At 38.7% G+C, this 23,668-nt stretch overlaps 1 protein-coding gene across 1 annotated transcript in view; it reads left to right on the top strand.

Moving 5' to 3' along the window:
• Positions 1-208: 208 nt before the first annotated feature.
• Positions 209-23,668, top strand: part of EPB41L5 (erythrocyte membrane protein band 4.1 like 5) — a 75,626-nt gene continuing 52,166 nt past the window's right edge. The window contains exons 1-5 of the mRNA XM_039319359.1: positions 209-365; positions 4,589-4,773; positions 9,602-9,706; positions 19,969-20,011; positions 21,315-21,393. Of these exons, the coding sequence (XP_039175293.1) occupies positions 4,594-4,773; positions 9,602-9,706; positions 19,969-20,011; positions 21,315-21,393 (407 nt within the window). The 5' untranslated portion in view covers positions 209-365; positions 4,589-4,593. The remainder of the gene's footprint in view (positions 366-4,588; positions 4,774-9,601; positions 9,707-19,968; positions 20,012-21,314; positions 21,394-23,668) is intronic.

Here is a 23,668-nt window from a genome sequence, read left to right as displayed (position 1 = left end):
ATCGCAAGGGTTGTTTTTAAAGGGGTAGCAATCTTTTTGTCCGAAATGAGTTTGGAACGTGGCGTGGGAACCCCCGAAAACCCGGGAACCTTCCTTCTGAGACATAGCGCGTGTATGTTTCGCATTGGCGACCTGTTTTGCATGGAACCGCGCGAGCAGACCTCGCGGGGGAGGCCCAGGAAGGTGGGCGGGCGAGGGAAAAGGAGGAGGAAAGAGGCGGCTCCCTAGTCTCACTCGGCGGCCATTTGCCTCCGCCCCTCGTCCCTTTCCTCGTCGCCACCGGGATCTGATCCCGCCAGAGCTGCTCCCAGCGCCGGCGGCCGGGTCGCGGTGGAGCGCCTTTGGAAGCGAAGGCGGCTGGCCCGGTAAGTTGGGGAGGACATGGGGTGGTTTTGTTTTGTTTTCCGTAAAAACAAGGTGAAGTTTCCCGAAGAACCGCAACCAGGCTGTTGCTTCTTTCCTTTGCTTCCTCCGTCCTTTCCCTTTGTCGCTCTGAGAGGCTTTCGAAACTCCCCAGAGATCGAAGTTTCGTCTTCCTCCTTCTTATCTGTGGCCTGAGAGGTTGGGTGCCTGTCGATCCCTGGGCGGGCGGGGTGGGGTCGGTACCTCTTCAGCCTTCTTGGATGCCTCGGGGGTGGCCACCTCCCACCACCCCACAGACACGCGCGTTATGCCTTGCTCAGATGGCCGTGGAAACCTTTCCTCCCCACCCTACTCCCCGGATCTATCCGGTTGCTCCTATCGAGCGACCCCAAAGGTGTCGCGCTTACTGTGACAAAAGCGCGCTTAAGTGGGAAGTGAAGTGAGTCCAAAGTGCATCAGGCAGGAATAAAAAGTGGTTTTAAAATAGGGGATTAAAGGCCGTTGTTTTCTGCCTCAAACGCCTTGATAATTTTCACCCATGAGGGTGGTAGTCATCTCCCGCTGCCCTGGAGTCAGTCTCGGTTTTGTTGTGAAAAGTCTGAAGATTCTCTGCTCAGTCCTTGTAAATTTCCCATTTCTTCCGAAATCCGGCCAATATGGAAAAGAGGAAGTACTTGCATTTTTTGTCCCTCCCCATCTGTTTCCATATTTCCATGGCACCTATGTGTTATTTTTTAAATCCCTTCTTTTAACGGTGGACAAGGTTAGCTAAATCTTCATTTTCCCAGATTTTGATGGAAGTCCTTGTTCCTCATAGGTATGAATGAACTTGATCTGTTTAGTAAATTATGATGAGGGTATTTTAAGTATTTAGCTCAGATATTATTTTGTTAACCTGTTCTAAAATTGGGTTCTAATGCAATTCCCACTTGTATCTTGGTGGAATGGTGTAAGTTCATTCTGTATATAATGATTCTCCTGTTTTATTTTCCTAACTGTGTTGTTATCTCATCATGAAATTTCCTACAGATAATGAAATAAGTCCATAACTTGTTTGAAACTGTAGAAAGGGAAGAAATTATAGTGGTACCATATTAGAACAAAATGTTATGTGGTTAGAAAAATCACTATAAATTCAATACTCTTGAGACAATTTAAAGCAAAATGAGCAAATACTCTTTCCTGTTTTTGTCTACTGTCTATTGTACATAATGAATATTTTTGTATCGTTTACCAAATAAGTAACTCTTCCATATGCATATACACCTGCTACGCACCCCCTCTCTGCCTTATTTCTTAATGTATGTGTAAGGGTGTGCAATCTATTCTCATCCAGAAACTACCCACCCTTTTTCCTATGAATATTTTCCCTTTACCATAGCCAAGATTTCTACTTGCTCCAACTTAGTTCTCAGACTATGAAATTAGTCCTTTCCTGGACCTGTAAATGATTGTTTGGAGAAGGCATACTAACTGAAATTATTTAATTAAGCAAGGAGACAAAATTCATAACACCATCTCCCAGGTTCCCAGCCCAGTAACATGCAGCTTTTCTGTAACCTTAAACAATAGCCTTGTAGAAAATAGATCTGATGCTTATATGGTGCTATCTTGTGTGAAACTGGTTTGTATACAAGGTCCAGGTTCAATCCCACCTCACATGTTAAAAAAAAACCTGGAATAAAAGATTTATAAAGATTCTGTATCTCACAGACTCATAGTTAAAGTAACCAATATCATATAGCTAAACCAACCTACTAAAGCGCAATACATTTAAATTGCATACTCATAATTTTTTAAAGTTAGGGTCTGGAGTTGTTTAAAAAACAAATCAGGTTTGAATTAACCATTGTTAATGAGAGCAGAAACTATTATATTGACATGTTTAAGGTTTTAATTATACAAAGTATAGCTGAAGATTAAAATTTAAATCTCCCAGTTGTGCTAACTTGACCTTTGAAGAATTTCAGGCTTTTACAAGGACAACATGTGAAGGCAAGTCCAGGCAAACAAAGTAGAAGATATTTATGCCAGTTTATTCTCTGAAGTGGTGGTGGAAGATAAAACGTCTGCCATCATTTGGGTTCAACTATGAGTCATGCAGGGTATAGAAACTCCAGGAATGCTCTTAATATGTATTATATGTGAGTAGGCTGGTTCCCCTATTCTAGTTCAAAAAAGTCTTTATCTGTAGTCAAGATCATCATTTTGCGTAATACCAGAATTTATGCGTGACTGTCTTCCAATTTGTTATAATAGGAAAGTGAGTAGAAAGGCTTCTGTTGCTACTTGGTCCCTGGATCTAATAATGTGTGAACCCCAAAGTGCTTTTAAATAATTATTGAATATAGGTTGATAATTGCATTATTAGCTGACAAAATATTGTTTTTATTCAATATAGTACAGCTGATTCTAATTGGGAAACACTATCCTGTCATGCTCGCCTGTCCAAGGGATGGAGATAATAAGAATGACTTTAGTCTTCTTACTTTTAATATGAATATACATACTGTAACCATGAACTATTTAGATAGATGGGAAGTGGTTTTAAAAGTGGTTGATTCGTACTTACAAAAATCTGGGGGTTGTGGGAGACAGTACGGATTATCCGAATTCATGGGAGTCTTCAGGCATAGGATATACCTATGCCTAGGCACAGGGATAGGAGGGGCATTAGTCCCTCTCATGGGTGACCCTGTGACTTGAATGGAGAGAGCCCAATCAATCTTGTCCTAGATATTCCAGTGGTTTTCAAAGCTGTCCACATAATGCTATTTCCTTCTGTACTGTCTGCAGAGGTTGAGATTTTTGAGTACTGTTTTATTGACCCAGTTGTGGTTAAAGGAGAGATGGGCCCATGGGTGATTGTTAAGAGGTTTCCTAAGGTTTTATGTTTTCCACTATCCTTTTTAATACCTACACAAAAGTTTTGGGAGAAGTCATTCATCATTTTGGGGTGATAGTTGTACATTTCCACCTAAGGCTCATTTGGAGATGCAATTGAAATTCTGATTGTGAAAAAAGAGATTCAGACTCAGTCCAAACAAAGTGGAATGGGTGTTAATTTAAAAGCCAACTGATTCCAATCCTGCGCCATTTTTAATTCTTAAGGAGGTTGCACTTTCCCAGGAAGAGCAGTTTCCTAAGTGGATAGTCTCCTAGGACTTGCAGCCCTGCTTAAAGAAGAGTAAAAGCTATGGCTAGTGTTTTAGTTACAGCCTTACCCTGGAACAGGATGCTCTGAAGATGGTCATGTGTGCTCTTATCTCTTGATTAGATAACTAGAATTTGTCCCAGATGAGTCTGCCCCTATAGACCAGCTAGAAACTTCACCTGATCCCGGATGTCTCAGCATATGTGCCTAACTCAGCCATTGATCTACCATGTTGCACTGTTGCTATCAGTGCTTCACTGATTACTGGTGTAGTTCTAATTCAAGATGTGGTCGGTCATTACTTTTACAGTCCTATGTGCCTCAGGGCCAGGGTATCTAATAGCCTTCATTCCCCAGATAGATTTTGCCCATCCACATCCAACTAGGCAAGGCTTATAGGGAGGTGTGGTAGAAACAGACCTAACAATAGGAATTCTCTATGGGAACTCCCCCCTTTGGAACAGCTTGCTTCCTAGGCAAGAAAGGCCTCCAGTTGCATGGTTTTCCAGAATCTGGTGAAAACTTAGTTTTGCCTTTGGGTATTAGCTGTGTAGCTTTGGTGCCTATGCTAGTCTAATGCTTTAAGGGAACTTTGTATTGTTTATTATTTTATGTTTTTAACATCTGTAAATTGCCTGGAACTCTTACAGATTGAGAAGGATATTACCAAGCTAGATTCTGAAGTCTTGTGATACTTTATTCTACTTGGTTTCTACAATTCAACCTTCTGATAGTCATAAGGCCCTTGGTACTCATAGCAGGGATGTAACCAGTGATGGGGTTCAAATATGTGAACAACCGGTTCTCTTTGTGGATGCCACTTCCGGGAGTCCGTTCTGGGCCTGGGCAACAAAAAATTAGCTACCGGTTCTGCCAAAGTGGTGCAAACTGGCTGAATCCCACCACTGGATATAACATTATTTTATGTATACCTGTTTTGCAAAGGTTTTTCCGTAGCACAGACACATTTAGAAACTTTGTGAAATGTAAATATGTATCTGCTTTAGCGAGAAACAGTGAAGTCTTGATTTCTCTTGGAACTTTCACAGCTTCTTTTTCTGGTCTGTTTAGGAACAATGTTAAGTTTCTTTCGCCGAACACTTGGACGCAGGTCTATGCATAAGCATGCTGAGAAAGAGCGGCTAAGAGAAGCTCAGCGAGCTGCAACTCACATCCCTGCAGCTGGAGATGAGAAATCTATAATTACATGCAGGGTCTCTTTGCTGGATGGAACTGATGTCAGTGTGGACTTACCGGTAGGATACATTTTAATTTGTTTTATCAAGAATCTTGGCAAATGTTTGAGAAAATATCTTCTCCTTTGTCTCTCAGTTGAATAGAATACATTGTGTTCATGTGATTTAGTCAAGAATGCAAAAATTACTAATGGGTAGTGGTATGGTAAAAGGTTCTTTAAAGCAGAGGTCCCCAACCTTTTGGGCACCAGGAACCAGTTCCGTTTTCCGCGGAGCGGAGTGTGCGTGGTTTTGTGTACTGCCTGCATCCTACAGATGGGGCTTTGCTTGTTTGTGCGGACTGGTTGCTGGCATGCCGCGGCCTGGTACCGGTCCATAGACCGGGGGTTGGGGACCCCTGTGTTAAAAGATTCTTTAAAGATGTTGGTCATAGGTCTTCCAACAAGGATTATTAGAAAAAGTGCTAGGAACAAAAACTACTGAGGGAATGGACTCTCTTTCCCTGTAGCCCCTTGCATGTTTTCCAAATCTTCTAGAGAAGGTTGGGAACTCTCCAAAGCAGATTTGAGTTGTGTGAGAATATTTTTCTTCCAGTGTGTTTCAGATTAAACAGCAGTCAAAGAAAGAAAGCTGTTTTGACAAGGTTTTGGCTTTCTGTGTGTTTTTTTTTCCAGAAGCCTCACGAGTGCTTTGTAAAAGAAAAAGATTTGTATGAGTTAAATCTGACTCCTGGAGTCTTCATGAATGAATCTGTGAACTTCTCTTGGCAGTGATTTGTATGATTTGGGGATACTTTTTTCAACTTTCCTGTCTAGCCAACACCCTTGCATTCCCATGTTGTTTAGCCCAATTAACCAGAGCTCAACTTTTTTAGCTAAATGCCCTGTCTCTGGCTGATTTATAATTCAGTTAAAGATGAAAAGAATTATATATGAGGTTTTGTCTTATTTCTTTTTGAGCAATACTGATAACTGGAAAAGATAAAATGCACAAGTCCTATTTCTAAAACAACAAAAGAATTCTTTTTTTGAAAAATAGTAGATTTAATTTAATCTACTTAATAGTAGATTGAAATATTTAACTGCTGTTTAGACTTTTTCTGGCCGGACCAAAATTTTTGAAACCTAAATATATTAATCTAGAAATGGATGAATTTTTATTCCACTCTCTGTATTGGTAAACAATTACATTTGCTTCATTCTTTACTGTCATTGTAGATCAAATACTAAAGTCCTAAGGCCAAGAAATTAAATGAAGTTGAACGTATAAATTAAGTAACTAATTAGGTCAAAAGTCAGTAGTTTAAGACAATGTCTTTCTATTTTGCCGAAATAGAGTTCTGTTGACATCTATTATTATTAAGATACATCTTTTTAAAAATTAAAGAGAGTTCCTTCTTCATAGTATCTCATGAAATATGTTGTACTTCATTGAAAAAATGTTTTTTTCAATGTATTGCCTCAGTCACAGCAGTAACCCAAAAGCTTACAAAATGTGCACATTTAAGAGTTAAAACAAGTAACAGAAAAAACTATTCATAACAAATAATAGTAATGTTACTAACATTACTAGGGAAAACAGCATAAGTTACCAGACATATTAAAACGTACATCTATCAGTGGGATCACAAACCATTGGGCTGAAGATTTGCCAAAAAAGCCATGTTCTAAGGGCATTATGAAAACACAAAAAGTTTGGGGCCGTGCAGACTTCAGGAGGAATTCTGGTGCAGAGGGCAGGTGTGGTCTCGGAGAAGATTCATCTATAAGGACCTACAGATTTTACTTCTCAGTTGATGGAGCAAGCTAACCCTTCTAGATCAGGGGTTCTCAACCTTGGCAACTTTAAGACTTGTGGACTTGTGGACTTCAATTTCCAGAATTCCTCAGCCAGCTTTGCTGGCTGAGGAATTCTGGGAGTTGAAGTCACAAGTCTTAAAGTTGCCAAGGTTGAGAACCCCTGTTCTAGATCTTACAGGATGGGCAGAAACAACTGGAGAGAGGTAGTTCCTTGGGTATCTAGGTCCTAAGCCATGAAGGGTTTACTTTAAATTCTAGCCAATGCAGTTTACATAGTGTTACATAGGCAAAATGAGGTAAACTCATGCTGTTGAATTTTGGATCAGCTCTAGCTTCTGGGTGTTCTTCAGGGGCATCCATATATAGAATGGATGTAGTCTTTATGCAGGGTGACCAAGTAGGAATAACTGTATGAAGATCATAATCTGAAGATCCCTCCTACATGGTGAAGATAGTAACTGGCACATCATATGAATCTGCAAAAAGTCTGTATCTTTTTCATTTATGGAAGAGATATTGCTTGAGAAGGGGAAAAAAGGAGTATCTTGTGGGATTAGCAAGATTGCTGGGAAAATATGCCCTTTGCAATGAAATGGCTTTATTCAGACTTGTGACAAATGCAGACTTTATGAATTACTCCTTATTTTATTTTTATTTTTAAAACAAGCAGCCTTTTCTCAGTATGAATTGCCTCAACATTCTGTGAGTGGAGATGTATTTAAAGCTTCGGTATTGTGTGCATTTTAAACTCTTTAACCTTTTATGAATGTTGGGTAAGGGAAAAAAGCAAGCAGGAATTTAGGTTGACAACTTCTGGTAACTGCTTAGGGGCATTCAAAATTTCCTATAACAGAGATTTGTTCTGATTTTCTCTGTATCTAAATTGATATTTGGTGATATTTTTCTTCCATTGAGAGAACAGTAGTAATTGTGTTTCAGAAGGTCACTTGCTGGATTTTATAAAAAGTACATAATTGGTATTTAAGTTTTAAAATTATTCAAAATGTATACTATTCATAAATTGTAACAATGGAAATATTTCAAGGAACTACTTTTAAAATTTTGCAACTTGAATTGAATTTTGCAATTTAAGTAAAAAAAATCATTGTATGGCACAAAAGGGCTTATTCTGGATTTTCTAATATAATAAGAAAAGAAGCTGAATTCTTGCAGAGAAACTTTCAATATCAGATACTTTAGGGATGCAGGATTCCTGGAATAAAAACAATTAGTAACAAATGGTTTAGGAATAACTACATACCGTAAATGCTGAATATTGTAAAACTTGAACTACATTTGAGATGGGATTGTTGATTGAAATATTTGATTACTACAGAAATACTAGATAGTATAATTGTTATTGGAACTTAAAATAAAAAATAGTTTGGATAATCACTTTTAGAATTTTTTAATTTCCTAATTATTTTACCTAGATCCTAGCATATATGCATTCTGAAATAGAATGAAGGTTCTTGAGTAGTTTGTTTAACGCTGAAGTTCTTGTTATGGTTAGGAATGAAATGCACAATTTCATGACAAGAAAGAGCCTAAGCCCCGTCGTTGCCAAACAGCTGATAGGCGCAACTTTTGAATCTTGTCTGCGGACTGACTACTGTATAGCTGCTGTTATCAATGTGGTTTTTGTGAACAAGCTTCTTAAGCACGCTATGTGCACATGCCACACTGTAACCGTTTTTTAACTGTTATGTAAATTTATGCACATGCTCCCTTATCATTTAGCCCTTTGCTCTGATGATGTTAACAGGTTATTAACAAAAGCTTAGCAATAAAAAAAGCTTTTGCCTTACATCCCAGAGTTCATTATTTTTATCTTATTGACTTTAAATGTCCATACCTAGGATTCCAGTATTCAAATTATCAAAGACGTACATATTATTATCAATTACATCATTTAAAAAAAAATCCCTGGAGACAGAACCCATGATCTGCATAGATATTTCCTTTTGTTAGAAAGATCTTATCATCAGAAAGTTTATCTATACATTTCAAATGAAATCTAGATAAGTACAACTCCTACCTGTTGTTTTGGTCCTAGTTTATATGGAATGGAAGTTTGTCATCTTCCATGGGGGAATATTGTTAGATACCTGAATATGGATACCGTGTGTCTCCTCAGTCTCCTTTTCCAAAGACTGTTCTTTCATTCTTCAGCCTGTTCTCATAGGACAGGTCCTCAGTTTTTTGGATTATTTTTGTCACTCTCCATTAGTCTTGTTCTAATTTATAATATGGGAAGGTGAACATTTTTGTCTCCTGTGGGGTAAGAAACAAGCTGAAGTCTGCACATCTTTTTGTCCCTGCGTTCACCTCTTATATTTGAATATTTAACTTTCCTCACAGTTGAAAACGCCATGCAAATTCACTGGCTGTAAAGGGGATGACAACCTGGCTTTGGGAGCTGGGAAGGAATGAGTGAACAGGGGAAAGGGGAACTTTTCAGAAAAGGTTGCTCAGTCCTGAGAAAGAGGAAAGTATGGGAGAAGAAAATCAGAATAACCCCAAATGGGGCAGAGCGAAAACCTGAGGGCTTTTCAAGATTCTGTTACTCTGTAATAAAGAGCATTCTTGGAATTCCTCCCATGACTGTTTTTTACCCACACTGGATCATGCTTTCTCAGCCCAATGCACCTCACAGGATTATTGTTATAGGGGAAAAACTGGAAGAAGGCATGTTACGCATGCCATCTTGTACCCCTACAACAGGGATGTCAAACTGCCGGTCCACAGGCCGGACGTGTTACGGGGAAACCGCGCCCACCCCATTGCCAGCAATGAGGGGGAAAGTTCCAATACATCGTGTGACGTAATGTGATGTTGCGAGTTTGACATGTCTGCCCTACAGGAAAGGTGGAATAAACATCTCAACGAATCATTATCAGAATAGTCAGTGTGTTTGTTCACTGCTTTTTTTTTTTTTTTGGTCTCTGGAATTGTTTTTCAGCAAAATTTGTTTTGTAGCTGTAGTGTCAAGAGACCTGGAGTACTTCTTTGCGGCTTCTGGCCTCAGAAGTAGAGTTAATATGTAACTAAGATGTATCTTCCTAACTTGATTCCTCTTGTAATGTCAGAAAAAAGCCAAAGGACAACATCTGTTTGAGCAGATAATGTACCATCTGGACCTTATTGAAAATGATTACTTTGGTCTACGATTCATGGATTCAGCACAAGTGGCTGTGAGTATCATAGTATTTTTTTTGATATGATCATATAGTAGATTAAATCATGTTAACAGGAATTTATGATGTATGTGTTATATAGTGTGTTATAAATTTGTTTTTTATGCTAAAACAATTTATCGGTACTGTTACTTTAGAGCAGGGCTTTTCAACCTTTTCACAGATTGTACCACTTTTAGGACATGACAATATTTGAGTACCACCAGTGCTTAGCAAGGTGTCAAAAACTTGATGATTAAAAAAAAAGGGAGGGATTTTGGGTTTTACTGATTAGATTCGTTTGTTGTTCCAGAAATGGCTAGTTTATAATATGGAAAAGTAAAAAGTTGAGGTTCAGTGTTAATGCTTCCTTCTACTGCAACAGAGGAAGTCTGTTCTTTTTCCATTCTCCTCCTCACTTTACCCCCCCTTTTTTTCCTCCCCACTGTGTCCTACTATTTGCTTTTGTATTTTTATATTTTATTTTCTAATTTAATAAAATGTTACAAACTAGGAAAAAAGGAAAAAAGGTACCAGTTTTAATTTCTTCTGTGGCAGTTCCTTTGCTGAATCACTTTCCCTTTGCACTGACAAATGTATGATGAATTTATCCATATTTATTAATATGTACCAGCTGGCTGGTCGGCCCTTCTTCCTCTCTCCCTCTCCTCTTCTTCCTCTCTGCCTTATGAGCTCTCCTTCCACAGTGTAGTAAGAATGCACATACACACACACCAGTCCCTTCACTGTACCCTTAAAGACACAGGAGTGAAGCGCAAAGCAAGAAAGGCTCACAAAAGCCTCCCAGAATAAAGAAACACTAAACTCCAGGGTTTTTTTTTTTTCTCTTTAAGCTGCCTCAGGTATGTCTCAGTTTTAAACAGTGTAGCAACCTGAGCCTAAATTAAGCCTGTTTGCCTACAAAGAAAACTTGCTAAAAGCCATAGACAGACTCAAGATAAGGGGGTAAAACAAATTACATTTGTTTAAAGGGATTAAACCTATGGAAGCCAACACTTTGGACTCATTGCTAGCCTTTGTGAAGCAGACTAAAATATTCCATTAACCAAAGCACACAAACCGAGCCTCTGAATTACAAAATGCTGTAAAAACTGTATAAAAATCCTTATGGTAATCCATTCAAGCTGCCAGCTGACCAGGAACCCACTGGCTTCTGAAATAAGCCAACCTCCTTTCTGACATGCTTGTCTCCTGGCTTTTCATTTCATCAGTGCTGATTGCATTCTCCTGGCTGGAGAAAACAAACTAGGGGTCCTTTTCTTCTAGTAACAGCTGCTGCTTCTTCCCTGTCTCTTTTTCCTCCCTTCCTGCTGAGCTCTCCTTCCACAGCTTCTTCTCCGTCCCCTTCTTTTTTCCTGTTGTCTTTTTTCCCCCTTTCCCACCAAAACCACCTCCTTTTATATCCTCTCATCCCCCCCCTTTTTTTTTTTCTTCAGTTCACCTCCAGCTCCATGCTGCTTCTGGAAGTGCCAATCATCTGGAGCCCTGTGGCGATCTTGGGGCTTCTGCCAAGCCCCGACAGTCCTGCAGCTCCAGCTGCCTCTCCCTCAGGCTTGGGTCGCTTCAGCTCATTCCCCTCTCCTGCTATACATGCCAAAGTACCACTGGTGGTACGTGTTCCACCGGTTGAAAAGCCCTGCTTTAGAGGCTGCTCTTAATCATGCCAGTTGGAAATATCCAACATATATGTAGAGTGCTCAAATTTGGCAAATGTTAATTTAACATTTTTTGGAAGAGTCTGGTAATTCTTTTTCTCACTAACAAATTTTATTAAGAGGCATAAGCTTTCAGATACCTTCTGACTTTTTGCCACCATAGGTAACATGGTTCTCTTATAGGGTTGACATCTTTCATTTGCTGTTCTTTCATGTGCTTCTGCCAGCTCACATTAAGAAAATGCTGCTTATGGCATATTTTCTTATAAGGTTTGCCCATATATCCTCAGCTTATTGTCAATACTGGGTACCATACTAATCTAAAGTAACAAATCAATTGTTTGTATTTGTGTTCAGTCATTTTCACTGATTTATAGTCCGGATGCATTAATAGTTCTTATGTGTGGGTAATTTTTGCCAATCCTTTGAAAAATTGTTGGGAGTTCTTTTTATGCAAATCATAATGGGATATAGTGTCCAAGGAAAAAAAATTGCTTATTTTGTTCTATGAGCTATGCCTATATTGAAAGTTTTGTGTTTCTTACTGTTCATCTTGCCCCTCCCTCTCACTTTATTTTAGAAGTCAGCAGTGAGTTCAGAATCCTTTCTCATTCAGCATAATGAAAGATATTCTATCTAAGTCCCAACATCTAACATTTCTCTTCTTGATTAGCTAAAGTTAGGAAATATTAATGTACTTGATTTATAGCCTTACTTTTTTCCCTGGCAAACACTCAGGTTTTTAAAAAAAGTAGACTATAAAAAGTAAAATGAATAATACAATAATATTAAAATAATCTAATAGTTAAAAGCATGGTAAGTAAAAAAGATGGATTTTTAGGGATTTTCTGAGTGTTGAGAGTGTGGAATTCAAAGATTACATTCTGGGAGCAATGAAGGAACTGGTCCTATTGCACATACCAGAAAAAAAATGAGTCTGTGTCACAGAGGGTGTCTTCAAGAGGTTCTTTCCTGCCATTCTTAACAATTGGATTGGTTTACAATCAGTGACATCAGAATTTCCCTGAACAGTTTGGGTTTTTTCTCTCTCCTTCTTCCTCTATCCATTCATCCATCTGTCCATTCTAAGACTCCAATATTTGAAAAGACTTTGAAAGTTACAATTAACGCATATTTGGATTTCTTGATGATGAATTCTGGTTCCGTTTGAATAGTTTTTGGATCTGTTATTTTTATGCTAGCCAGAAAATTGTAGTTGAGTTTGGTTCTGATCTGCTGCTGCTGCTGTGGTTCAGTGAATATATAGGTTCAATTTTGCTGAACTTTTAAACTCAGGAGTTGGAAACCTCAGAGTCTCCAAATGTTACTACCGTATATGCCGGCATATTAGGCGACCCGGCGTATAAGACAACCCCCGTCTTTATAGCCGGGCCGCATTCCTAGAACGTTGTCTTATACGCCGGAAACTACCAGTATTTCCGGCGTATAAGACAACTCGGTGTATAAGACGACCCCCGTCTTTGGCGCCGATTTCAGCACTCGCGGAAGTCGTCTTATACGCCAGCATTTACAGTAATTACATCTCATTATTCTTGGGCTACTGAAAATTCAGCATGGATTAGTTCTTGTTTCTGACATCAAATGTAGTGATCAGAAATTTAGGAAGCGTCAATCAACGTCATAGAATAGATACTGAATGTTCCTCACCCCTACAGAGGCTAAAATCCAAATGGGAAAACAGATTCCTTCTCTCTAGTTAATTGATGATACAGTTTATTTGAATTGAATTTAAGCTTGTTTTACAGCTGGTTTTGGTCCAGAAGAATCCCCGATCAGTCATACAGTATACATGATTGCTATTGGATAGATAGGGGAATGCATTCCTGTTGGTTCTGTTGAACTTCCCTGTGGTTGCTGAACATTTGTGGACCTTGCTGGTTTGGGCCTGAAATCACAATTGGTTTATGGCAAGAATAGATGGATTTAATGCTCCTGTTTTGCCCCTTAAATCCTCCCATTGCTAAACATTTTAGTCTAATTCACTCCATCACTATCAACACCACACTAACCTCCTGACCTTGATGATGCCATTTTAAATAGTTTTTCAGTCACAAGGAGATCCCTACTTTTGAAATAGGGCAACCCATAAGAGTTCTGTTTTGTTCCTGTAATTATTTTTATTTGTTTCCAATATGTAAGAATTCTTGTAGGGGTTTTTATTTGTTTTTGTGTCTCATTGTTTAATATAGCACGTGCTCAGGATTTATTGAATCTTGCCATTGTATACTTTCCTAGTATAGGAGCTAGGATTCCAACTAAATAAACAAAACTATGCAGGTGTTAGATGTCCAAATCTTTTTTTTTAAAGTTCTCCAAACAGATGAAAATGAATTAATTCATTTCTTCAGATTGACCACATTTTACGACTCACTGTCAAAGAGATGGCTTTTTAAAAAGTTTTATTTTGGCTGTTAGGGGCCACAAAGGTTGTGTCTTGTGATGTCAAAATCTGAACAATTGATAGGCTTTAGGGGTGAGGTAAATGCACGCATTTTGACTTACATTTTATTGAGAACATTGCTAAAAATTATACTGAAAAATTGGCCACTTTGCCATCAAATTTTAGCCTAATAACTTGGGTCTATAAAACGGAAGCCAGTGGCTACTTACAGACTTACAGGTTAACAACCTGTTCTAAAAACATTACTACCCATGCTTACTGCGGAAGTAGAAATCATTCTGTCAATCAACCATTGGCATGAACTTTCTGAGTCTGCCTACAGGAGCATTTTCTTTTCTCCAGCTAAAGCAGTTGTTGTGAACTTGTGGAAAAACAAGCTTTCCCTTTTTGGCCAACCTGCCTTCTTATCTACAGGACATTCTGTGTTAACAGAAGAGTATTGTAATGGTATTAAATGTCAAAGTTACAGTAAATTATTCTCTGGCCTTTATTTTTGTGTAATTGTGTTTCTTGTCATTTTAATTTTTGAATTTGGAGATATTGCATCATCTTTTCAAAATGAGGCTTAATTTTTTTTGGTCCCCAGTTGTGTTTTTTAGAAAATGCAGTTCTTGATGGAAGTAAATAGGCCATGCTAAGCTCTCAAGGAATGCTGTAGTAGAGACTAAATAGCTTAATATGTAATAGGACAGGAGTCCCCAACTTTTTTGGTTTTGCGAACTGCCAGCAGCGGTTTGAGCAGAGGGAGGGAATGACTGCGGGTGCACAACCTAAATCCTGCACATGCACAAACAAAACCGTCACTTGCTCATCACTTTGGTGGCTCGCTAGTGGGTTGCGGCCTTAAATTTGGGGACTCCTGCAATGGGAAGTAGAATTTTTTTTTATGTACTCTTCAGCAGCATGCCTCACTAAATAGGATAGTCCACATTAAATACAGGTAGTGTTCAGGTTAACACCCTAATTGGGACTGGAATTTCCATAGCTAAGTGAAGCCATCATTAAGTAAAATGTGACATGACTGCAGCAGCAAAACTTCCAATTTAGCAACAGCAGTCCTGGCAATCCAGATTACAGTCATTAGGCAATGACCTCATGCTTCTGCCTAAAAAAGAGGAGGAGGAGGAGACAGCCGGGCGGGAAAAGTTGAAATGCAGGGCTGGAGAACATGACCGCAGGATACTGCAATAGTCATAAGTGTGGGCTAGTCACGAAGTGACCTAATTTTGATCACGTGACTGTAGGAACACTGCAATGGCCATAACTTTGAGGACCCATCATAAGTCATTTTTTTTCAGTTCCATCTTCACTTTTAACAGACTTTGAGCAAATGAACATAATCCAAGGACTACTTGTATGTTTTGGGATTGACTACACATATAAATTCAAGAATCATAGAACAACATTTTTGGACTGGGAAAACCATCAAATAATGCTGCTTTTATATTTGCATTGTCATACTGGAAGAAAATCGCTTTGATGATTGTTGTATATATGAATTTGAGTTCTTGGTCAATAATAATATTAATAATAATAATAATAATGTTGGAAGGGATCTTGGAGGTCATCTAGTCCAACCCCCTGCTCAGACAGGAAACCCTATACCATTTCGGACAAATGGCTGTCCAGTCTCTTCTTAAAAACTTCCAGTGTTGGAGCATTCACCGCTTCTGGAGACACATTGTTCCACTGGTTAATTGTTCTAACTGTCAGGAAGTTTCTCCTTAGTTCTAGGCTGCTTCTCTCCTTGATTAGTTTCCATCCGTTGCTTCTTGTCCTGTCTTCGGGCACTTTGGAAAATAGCTTGACTCCCTCTTTTTTGTGGCAGCCCCTGAGGTATTGGAACACTGCTATCATGTCCCCCCCCCCTTGTCCTTCTCTTCATTAAACATTATATATCAGTTTGTGTTGATATTTTTTGCTTGATTCTGCTAAATTAAATTTGCCAGAGTGTAGTTTATTTTAAATAAATTAGAATAAGGAAAATAGCATGTTTCATGAACTGGCTGTTAACCTTGGCGAGAAAAGTGTGCTGATCCATCAGGCTTATATCTCTCACCCTTTGCACTGTGTGTCTCATTACCTCCCCCTCTTGTGTGTGCCACTCAAGCTAAATTCTTGGTGGTAGTGGTGGTGTTAGGAACTGAGTTGAACTAAGTGGTGTTGGTGCCTGTCTCTGATCTGTTAACAGCCCCCTTTTGGAATGTGGAGGAGGTGAAAGAAAACAGACTGGAGCTGAAGCAAACGTATTTTCTCTCCCCTGAAGTGTGGGAATATCCTGCCTCTCTCATTCATTCTAGCTTATGCTTTCATAGCACCTGCAGTGCTCAGGTCTGCTGACTTGTTCTCAGCAAAGCAAGTTTAAATTGGATGATACCTGCTGCTGATGGATCACTTTGCCCCAAAATGTCCATGATGTAATTTCCTATTCCTAATTTATTGCCTGGGTGTCTAGGAAAATTACATAATCCATTTCCTTCTGCACCAAGAACCAGCTGCCTTCGTGGATAACAAAGCCAGCCTCTTTTAATTACATAAAGTGCTCTCCAGTTTTAAATCATTGCTTGTTTCTGCCATAATTCTGTGTGTAAATTTCTCAGTTCGTAGTACAGCTGTTGATTTATTTATTTTTTTACTAAAGGTACTGATTTCTTTGGCAAGAATGTTTGATTAGAGATGAGTTTAAAGATACCATGGGATTGTATAAATATAAAATACACTAATCCTAGCATTTTTTTTTCCTCTGACATCACACAATCTTTTCAGAAATGTCTTAATTACTGGGGAAGTATTTGCTTAGGGAAAAAAACACTGTAAATGTGATCCCTTGGTCAGTTTATAAAAGAACACATGAATCAAAAATTTATTGAAATCAGATTGCTAGGGTTTAAATCTAGACAGACTATAAATCAAAGGTAACTGATTACCTGTGATTGTTGCTCATTACTGAGGCAACCAGTGTACAGTGAGAACAAATCTGACTATCTGATTCGATGGACACCAGTTAGATTCCTACAATTCTAGATCAAGTTGCTTTAATTACCCAGATGATTCAGTCAAAGATTCCTGTGATAGGAATAGGATAGAGCCGAGGTGGCGCAGCAGTTAGAGTGCAGTACTGCAGGCTACTTTAGCTGACTGTGTTCAGCAGGTCAGCGGTTCAAATCTCACTGGCTCAAGGTTGACTCAGCCTTCCATCCTTCCGGGGTAAGTAAAATGAGGACCCAGATTGTTGGGGGCAATGTAAATATATATATACACATTGCTTACTGGTTTACACCGCTTAGAGAGTGCTCGTACTTAAAGCGGTATATAAGTCTCATAAATAAATAAATAAATATACTGTATGTGGAATTGGCTCTATTTCTTGCATTAGTTCCACAAATTAAAATCATGGTTTTGAAAACTGGAACTGCACTTGTCTTAGTGTTCTCTGGCTTCATCTTCCACTATTGTTAGAAAAATAATTTGCAATGATGCTCATTAAAACGAATTACATACACTTTCACTCTGTTTTCTCGTTGCTATTATTTGATGGCAACCCATAGTAGTCAGGCCTGCAGACTAACAAAACCATGTGCTATTTAGACCACCAGGCCGAAAGGGAGAGGAGGCAACATGTCTGATTGCTTCCCACTCACATAAGTTTAAATTAATATGGCAAGAAGAAAAAAAAACTTTTTTCTGATTGCCTAGTTTTCTTATGGCAGAAAGTGAAGAGGAACTAAAGAGCCTCTTGATGCGGGTGAAGAAGGAGAGTGCAAAAGTTGGCTTGAAACTCAACATTAAGAAAACCAAAATCATGGCATCCGGCCCTCTCAATTCCTGGCAAATAGATGGGGAAGAAATGGAGGTAGTGACAGATTTTATTTTTCTGGGCTCAAAGATCACCTCAGATGGGGACTGCAGCCAAGAAATTAAAAGACGCTTGCTCCTGGGGAGGAAAGCTATGGCAAATCTAGACAGCATTCTAAAAAGCAGAGACATCACCCTGCCAACAAAAGTGCGTATAGTCCAGGCCATGGTTTTCCCAGTTGCAATGTATGGCTGTGAAAGTTGGACCATAAGAAAGGCTGAGCGCAAAAGAATTGAGGCCTTTGAACTATGGTGCTGGAGAAGACTCCTGCGAGTCCCTTGGACTGCAAGGCGTTCAAACCGGTCAGTCCTAGAAGAGATCAACCCCGACTGCTCTTTAGAAGGCCAGATCCTGAAGTTGAAACTCAAGTACTTTGGCCACCTAATGAGAAGGAAGGATTCACTGGAGAAGAGCCTAATGCTGGGAAAGATTGAGGGCAATAGAAGAATGGGACGACAGAGAATGAGATGGCTGGATGGAGTCACTGAAGCAGTAGGTGTGAATTTAAATGGACTCCAGAAGATGGTAGAGGACAGGAAGACCTGGAGGAATGTTGTCCATGGGGTCGCGATGGGTCGGACACGACTTCGCAATTAACAACAACAACAAGTTTTCTTATCTTGTATTCCACCTTCCCCCCCATGAGCTCAAAGCAGTACAGGCTGATAGCAGTAACTGGGGCCAGAATTCCCATCACTAGGCAATGCAGTTGTAAAGTGCAATGTCATGTGACTGTATCACTTAGAGATGGTGGTCCTGTTGCTGCCATTAAATGAAGATGGTGGGTCGTTAAATGAGGATGTCCTTAATGACTTTCTGTTGGCTTCCAACAAAGCAAGTCCTGCATAGCTTGCAGGTTATGTGGTGGGCAGGTAATTGGCTGCTGTGGCAAGGTACAAGCACAGTTGGACCAGGAATGGGAGGGCGTGCAAGTGTGCTGGACTGGGGTGGATGCTGCTGATGGCAGGAGGGCACAAACGCCACTCTGTGTTCCACCGCCACTGAGAACTCCCATTGCTGTCAAGGAATACCCCCACCTGGCCTTTTACAAGCCAGCTATTGGCTACATGTGGGCCCTCTCATGAGATTTCAGAAGGCCTGTATGACTTTGAGAAGGCCGCCACACGGCCTCAAGAGGAAGGTCTCAAGGAGCAGCAACTGCGTCAGGAAGAGCCAGGCTGGGTGGTGCTCCTTGTCGACAGCAAGAGTGTGAAGGTGGCAAAGGTTAGCTAGGAGCGGCAGGGGCAGCACAGTGCAGGGCCGCAAAAAGGTATAGCGGGGGGGAGATAGTCGGGGGGGGGGAGGTGAGTGGAAGCTCATGCTCTGTTCATAAATGTGAGTGGGCTGCCAAGTGCCCAGAAATTGAAAATTGTCCTTGATGACATTGCAATGGTTGTAACTTGAAGAACTGAGCTTAAATACTATTCTGTTCAGCACCATGCAACTTTGACCAATTGCTAATGAATGATCATTGGGCGAAGACTACCTATATATATTATTTTATCTCATTGTATATTCACAGCACTCCTGTGAGCTAGGCTAGGATGAGAAACCTAATGAGATTTGAAAGAAATTTTTCAGTCTGCATTTGAGCTGATGCAGACTAGAAGCCAATGGTATACAGAATGTCTCTGATTCAGCTTGTCAAATTTGAAATGCCTTATTTCAGGTATAAAAGTTTCATAAGCAGAACTGGTTACTTCAATCATTTTTACCCAGAAACATTTTCAAAATACTTGCAGTTCCCCACTTCGAACAGAATTGGTTATCCTGAACGTGATAATGAATGTTTCAAATTCAAATCCCTACTAGAATCCGTTCATTTGGATAATGTACATTACAGGAACCTCCTAAATTCAGTGTATGCTTAATAATTGATATGATAGCCTGTGTGCTATAAAAGAAACTATAACCAGTCTACCTTCAGGCTATCATTATGTGACTTGTATGTATAGTTTTGAAGATGAGAATGAGCCTATATGTAGCGGAGAATTGCACATGTCACTAAGTTAGACTAATCAGATAGTGGCAATGTGGGAGTTTCAATTTTCACTGTTATGAAAACTGAAACCTCTCCTGTCACATATCAACCAAGTACACTATTAAGTGTGCCCCAACTGATAGCCTTCAGATATGTGGACAGCATTCATTAGTCTCAGCTATATCTAAAGGTAACCATTATAATAAAAATTATTTTGCTTGTGCCTTCCTGTGATAATTTTCTTCCTACCTTAGTATTTTCCCATTGTTATGCCTTTTATAATTTTTTCTTACATTCAATATTTTTTTTTTTTAGTTTTCATCTGATTATTCTTCTTTTTTTCAGCATTGGTTGGATAACACAAAGAGTATAAAAAAACAAGTTAAAAGTAAGTGGTTGAGTTTTTATATATTTTTCAATGAAGTGTTGGGTACATATTTTGGGATACTGTTCCTCTAAAATGGGGTGTCAAATTGGAGTCCACAGGCCGGATGCGTCACACATAGGCCATGCCCACCCCGGCTCCGCAAAGTCAAAAAACATTGCAATACAAAAAACATTGCAATCGAGTTTGACACCAGTGCTCTAAAATATATTTTGACAAAATGAAATAAAAATGTTGCGGTAACAGGAAATGGGCATTATATTTCCTTTTGACTTAAGTTATTTAATTAATTATATACAGCCCAGAAAATTGGCTTGTTGTCAACCTGCATATAGTTATTAAAAAAAAAATCTTTCCATTTTTACTGAAAGACAGATTGAGGGTGGTATTTTCTAGGAAAATATGTCCCTTTAATGTATTGTTCATATTTCTCGCTTTTTCAAATTATTCTCTTGGTAGTAAAATACAGAATAGACCAGAAAGCTTGAAATTCTAGTATAACAGGTACCCTGAATCAGCATTTGGTAATGATTAGTACCATCAGAGACTACCTGGTCTAGAATTTATCTTATTGAAAGATAATGAGAAATGGAACAGAACGGAACAGAAGTTAGTTATCATGACAAAAATTAAGTAGCAATATGGGTGAAGGCAAAATGCATACACAATCTATTGCAGAACGGTTGCATTTTTTGCTAACAAAAGAACATAGTATCAAAAGCTTTCAATAACCCAGGTGAAGTAGGTGTTAGTGAGATGCAAAACCGAGAAGTAGTAAAGATTTTGGAGACTGGTTAAAAGTTCAGAGAGGTTCCAGGATTAGAAGACCTAGAGAGGTGGAACAAATTAGGAGAAAGCTTTCTTCCTAGGAAAGTACAGTATAATATGCCTGTTTCGTTTGGGCTTTGCAAATACCTATCTCGATAGCTTTGCAATGTTTTACTCTCCAAAAAATGCAATGCCTCTTGTTTCAGCTTTAAATCTGTAGAATGTGTGCTGATACACCACAGCCAAGATCTGTGGATTTCTCACTTCATAGAATAGAGCTTGGTAATACTGGGATTGACCTAGATTTGTCTGTTCTTGGCAAGACAAATCAACTTAATGTAATGTACCTTAAATGGCTTCTAATACCTAATATAAAATTACCTCTGCCTATTTTTAACCCTGTATTGCTGGTGTGTTTTGTATTTAGATTGTTTTAAATTAATTTCATCTTGAGAACAATTGTAATTGATGTGTACCTGTATGAACATCTTTGCAAAATATTGTCTTTGCTGTTAGTAACACATATTCCTTTCTGTAGTTGGTCCACCGTACTGTCTTCATCTTCGTGTAAAATTTTATTCTTCTGAACCAAACAACTTACGTGAAGAGCTCACAAGGTACATTGTATGCAAGCAGAAAAACTACGAATCCTATAGAAAGATTTTGATGATCTGTATTTTTAGCCCAGTGTATAACATTCTAATCTGAATATGAATATTGCAAGGTTCCTAGTTTTTAAATAGTTAAATAAAAGTTGAGTGTTCAGGTTATGCTCCCAAGGCCAGGCACTAGAATAAATAGTGAAAGGGTAGGAGCAAATTCATACATTAAATATCAGTGAAATATATTCAATTTTATATCCAGTCCTCATAGCATTCCCATTCTATTGAGAATACTTATGAAATAAAGTTCTACCAAACAAATATAAAAGATTTTGGACTTGTCCAAGAAATCTGCTCTGGGATTGCTTTGAATGGTGAAAAAGTAGAAAAAAATAATTAAAAATAATCACTTCTCTTTTATCCCATTTCAGTATTACACCCCAGGAAAACAGAGGAAACTGAAATTGGAAAATGAGTATTCCTCAATCAGAATGTTATTCTTCTGTGATAAAACAGACTGTTCCTTGTTTCTGTGTTTTCACTGAGAATCCTTTGTGCTTTTCTCCCCAATATATGAATTTCTGTTTGACAATCAGCTTCTCAAGCAGTCTGTCAGTCTTTTTTATCCAGAAACAACTGATTGGCTCTTCTTGCAGTTGTTATTAACCATCTTCAGATCCATAACACTGAAAGCATCTGTCTTCTTTCTGTCACTCTTTCTCAGTGATTAGTTGTCACAGCCATACTTCAACACTGCTAAACTCTTGCAGTAACTATTCTAATATGTATTGTCATAGAGATATGACAAAAAATCTATCATGATCAGATAAGGTCATTGCCTTCCTACCTATCTCCAGCATACTGAAACTGTGTATATGCTACTAAAACTCCTGTGTCTCTTTATGACATCCATGACATGAAGCATTATAGGGCAAGTTTGTGAATCAACATCCCTCAAATGGGCTAAATGAAAGAATGCATCTAAAATTATGGACCCTTTATTATCATGGGATTTGGCAAATTTGTAACTGCTTCAGTATTGCTGCATTGCCATGGTCAGACACAATTATGTGACTCTAATTTCTAACCTCCTTGCCAACTTCCCACCAGAAAGTCAATGGGAAAATTGGAAGTCACACACAACCCCCCTGCTCTTTTGCCCACCCATGGTCATTTTCTCTGTTTATGTAAGGAAACAACTTCTGAAATAGTGACACAATGGGTCGTGGGCTGTCTAATGTACCACTATCACTTTATCCGTCATAAACAGTGAGGGCATTGAATATACTGGTTGACATTAACCCAGACTTTTTAGTTTCCATTTTTATTTTCATAATGAGCTCTCCATTTTGTCTTTGTCAGCTTATTTTATTTTGTTTTAGCTAACAGTATGGTATTGTCTGCATATCACACAGATTGTTAGTGTTCCAACCTTCAGTTTTGATTCCAGTTGCCATCTCTTCCAATTTTGCCATTGACATAATATATTCCTTGTGTAATTTCAATAAATAGGAGGACAGTCTCATCCTTGTCTCATTCTCTTCCCTACTCTATTTCTTCACTTTCAGTTCTAACAGTAGCTTCTTGTTCTTTTGAGGAATAATAAATTGTTCTGGTTCACCCATATTTTGCCATGATCTATGCAATCAAAGGTCTTCCTATAATCAGTAAAGCAGAGATAAAACTTCTTTAGAAAATACCTTGCTCTCTCTATTATGTGTCTTATATTTGCTACCTAGTTGATAATCCTTTGCCTTTGTGAAGTCTTCCTGTTCATTTGGTGTTTTTCTCTTCATGTACTGTTCTGTTGTTATGTAAAATTTTGTTTGTAGGAAGAGTTAATGGAAGTTTCACATTTTCTAGCCTCTTAAGTCTTTTCCAATCTCTATGCAACTCTATGGAAGCAGGTTAAAGTGATCACAATTTTCCCTGCAGTACTATTGTAACCTCTTGTTTCTAGTCTGGTGTCACCTGAAAATCTACTCACACAAATTTCAGATACAATTTTTTTTCCATTTTCATTCAGCCAAGTCTTAATGGTACATCCCATATCCAGTGTTTTCTTCACTAGAAGGAGTCTTCTTAAAAATATCTTTTTCCTTTTGTTATTATTTTCTTTTGGTTATTACAATTTGGGGTAGATATATCTTTCCTCTTTTATTCTTGCTTAACACCGGAAGCTTATGTTCAGTCATTTCATATCTTCCTTATTGATGAAGACTTTCATCTTCTGTTTTCTCTGGTTATTACGATACCTTGTTCTGAATGCCACTTACATCTTTTCCATTTA

The sequence above is a fragment of the Crotalus tigris genome, unplaced genomic scaffold (assembly GCF_016545835.1).
Source record: "Crotalus tigris isolate CLP2741 ecotype Arizona unplaced genomic scaffold, ASM1654583v1 scf7180000023579.1091882, whole genome shotgun sequence".
Classification (NCBI taxonomy): domain Eukaryota; kingdom Metazoa; phylum Chordata; class Lepidosauria; order Squamata; family Viperidae; genus Crotalus; species Crotalus tigris.
Note: the sequence above shows the minus strand (reverse complement) of the source record. Positions and strands in the feature narration are given on the sequence as shown.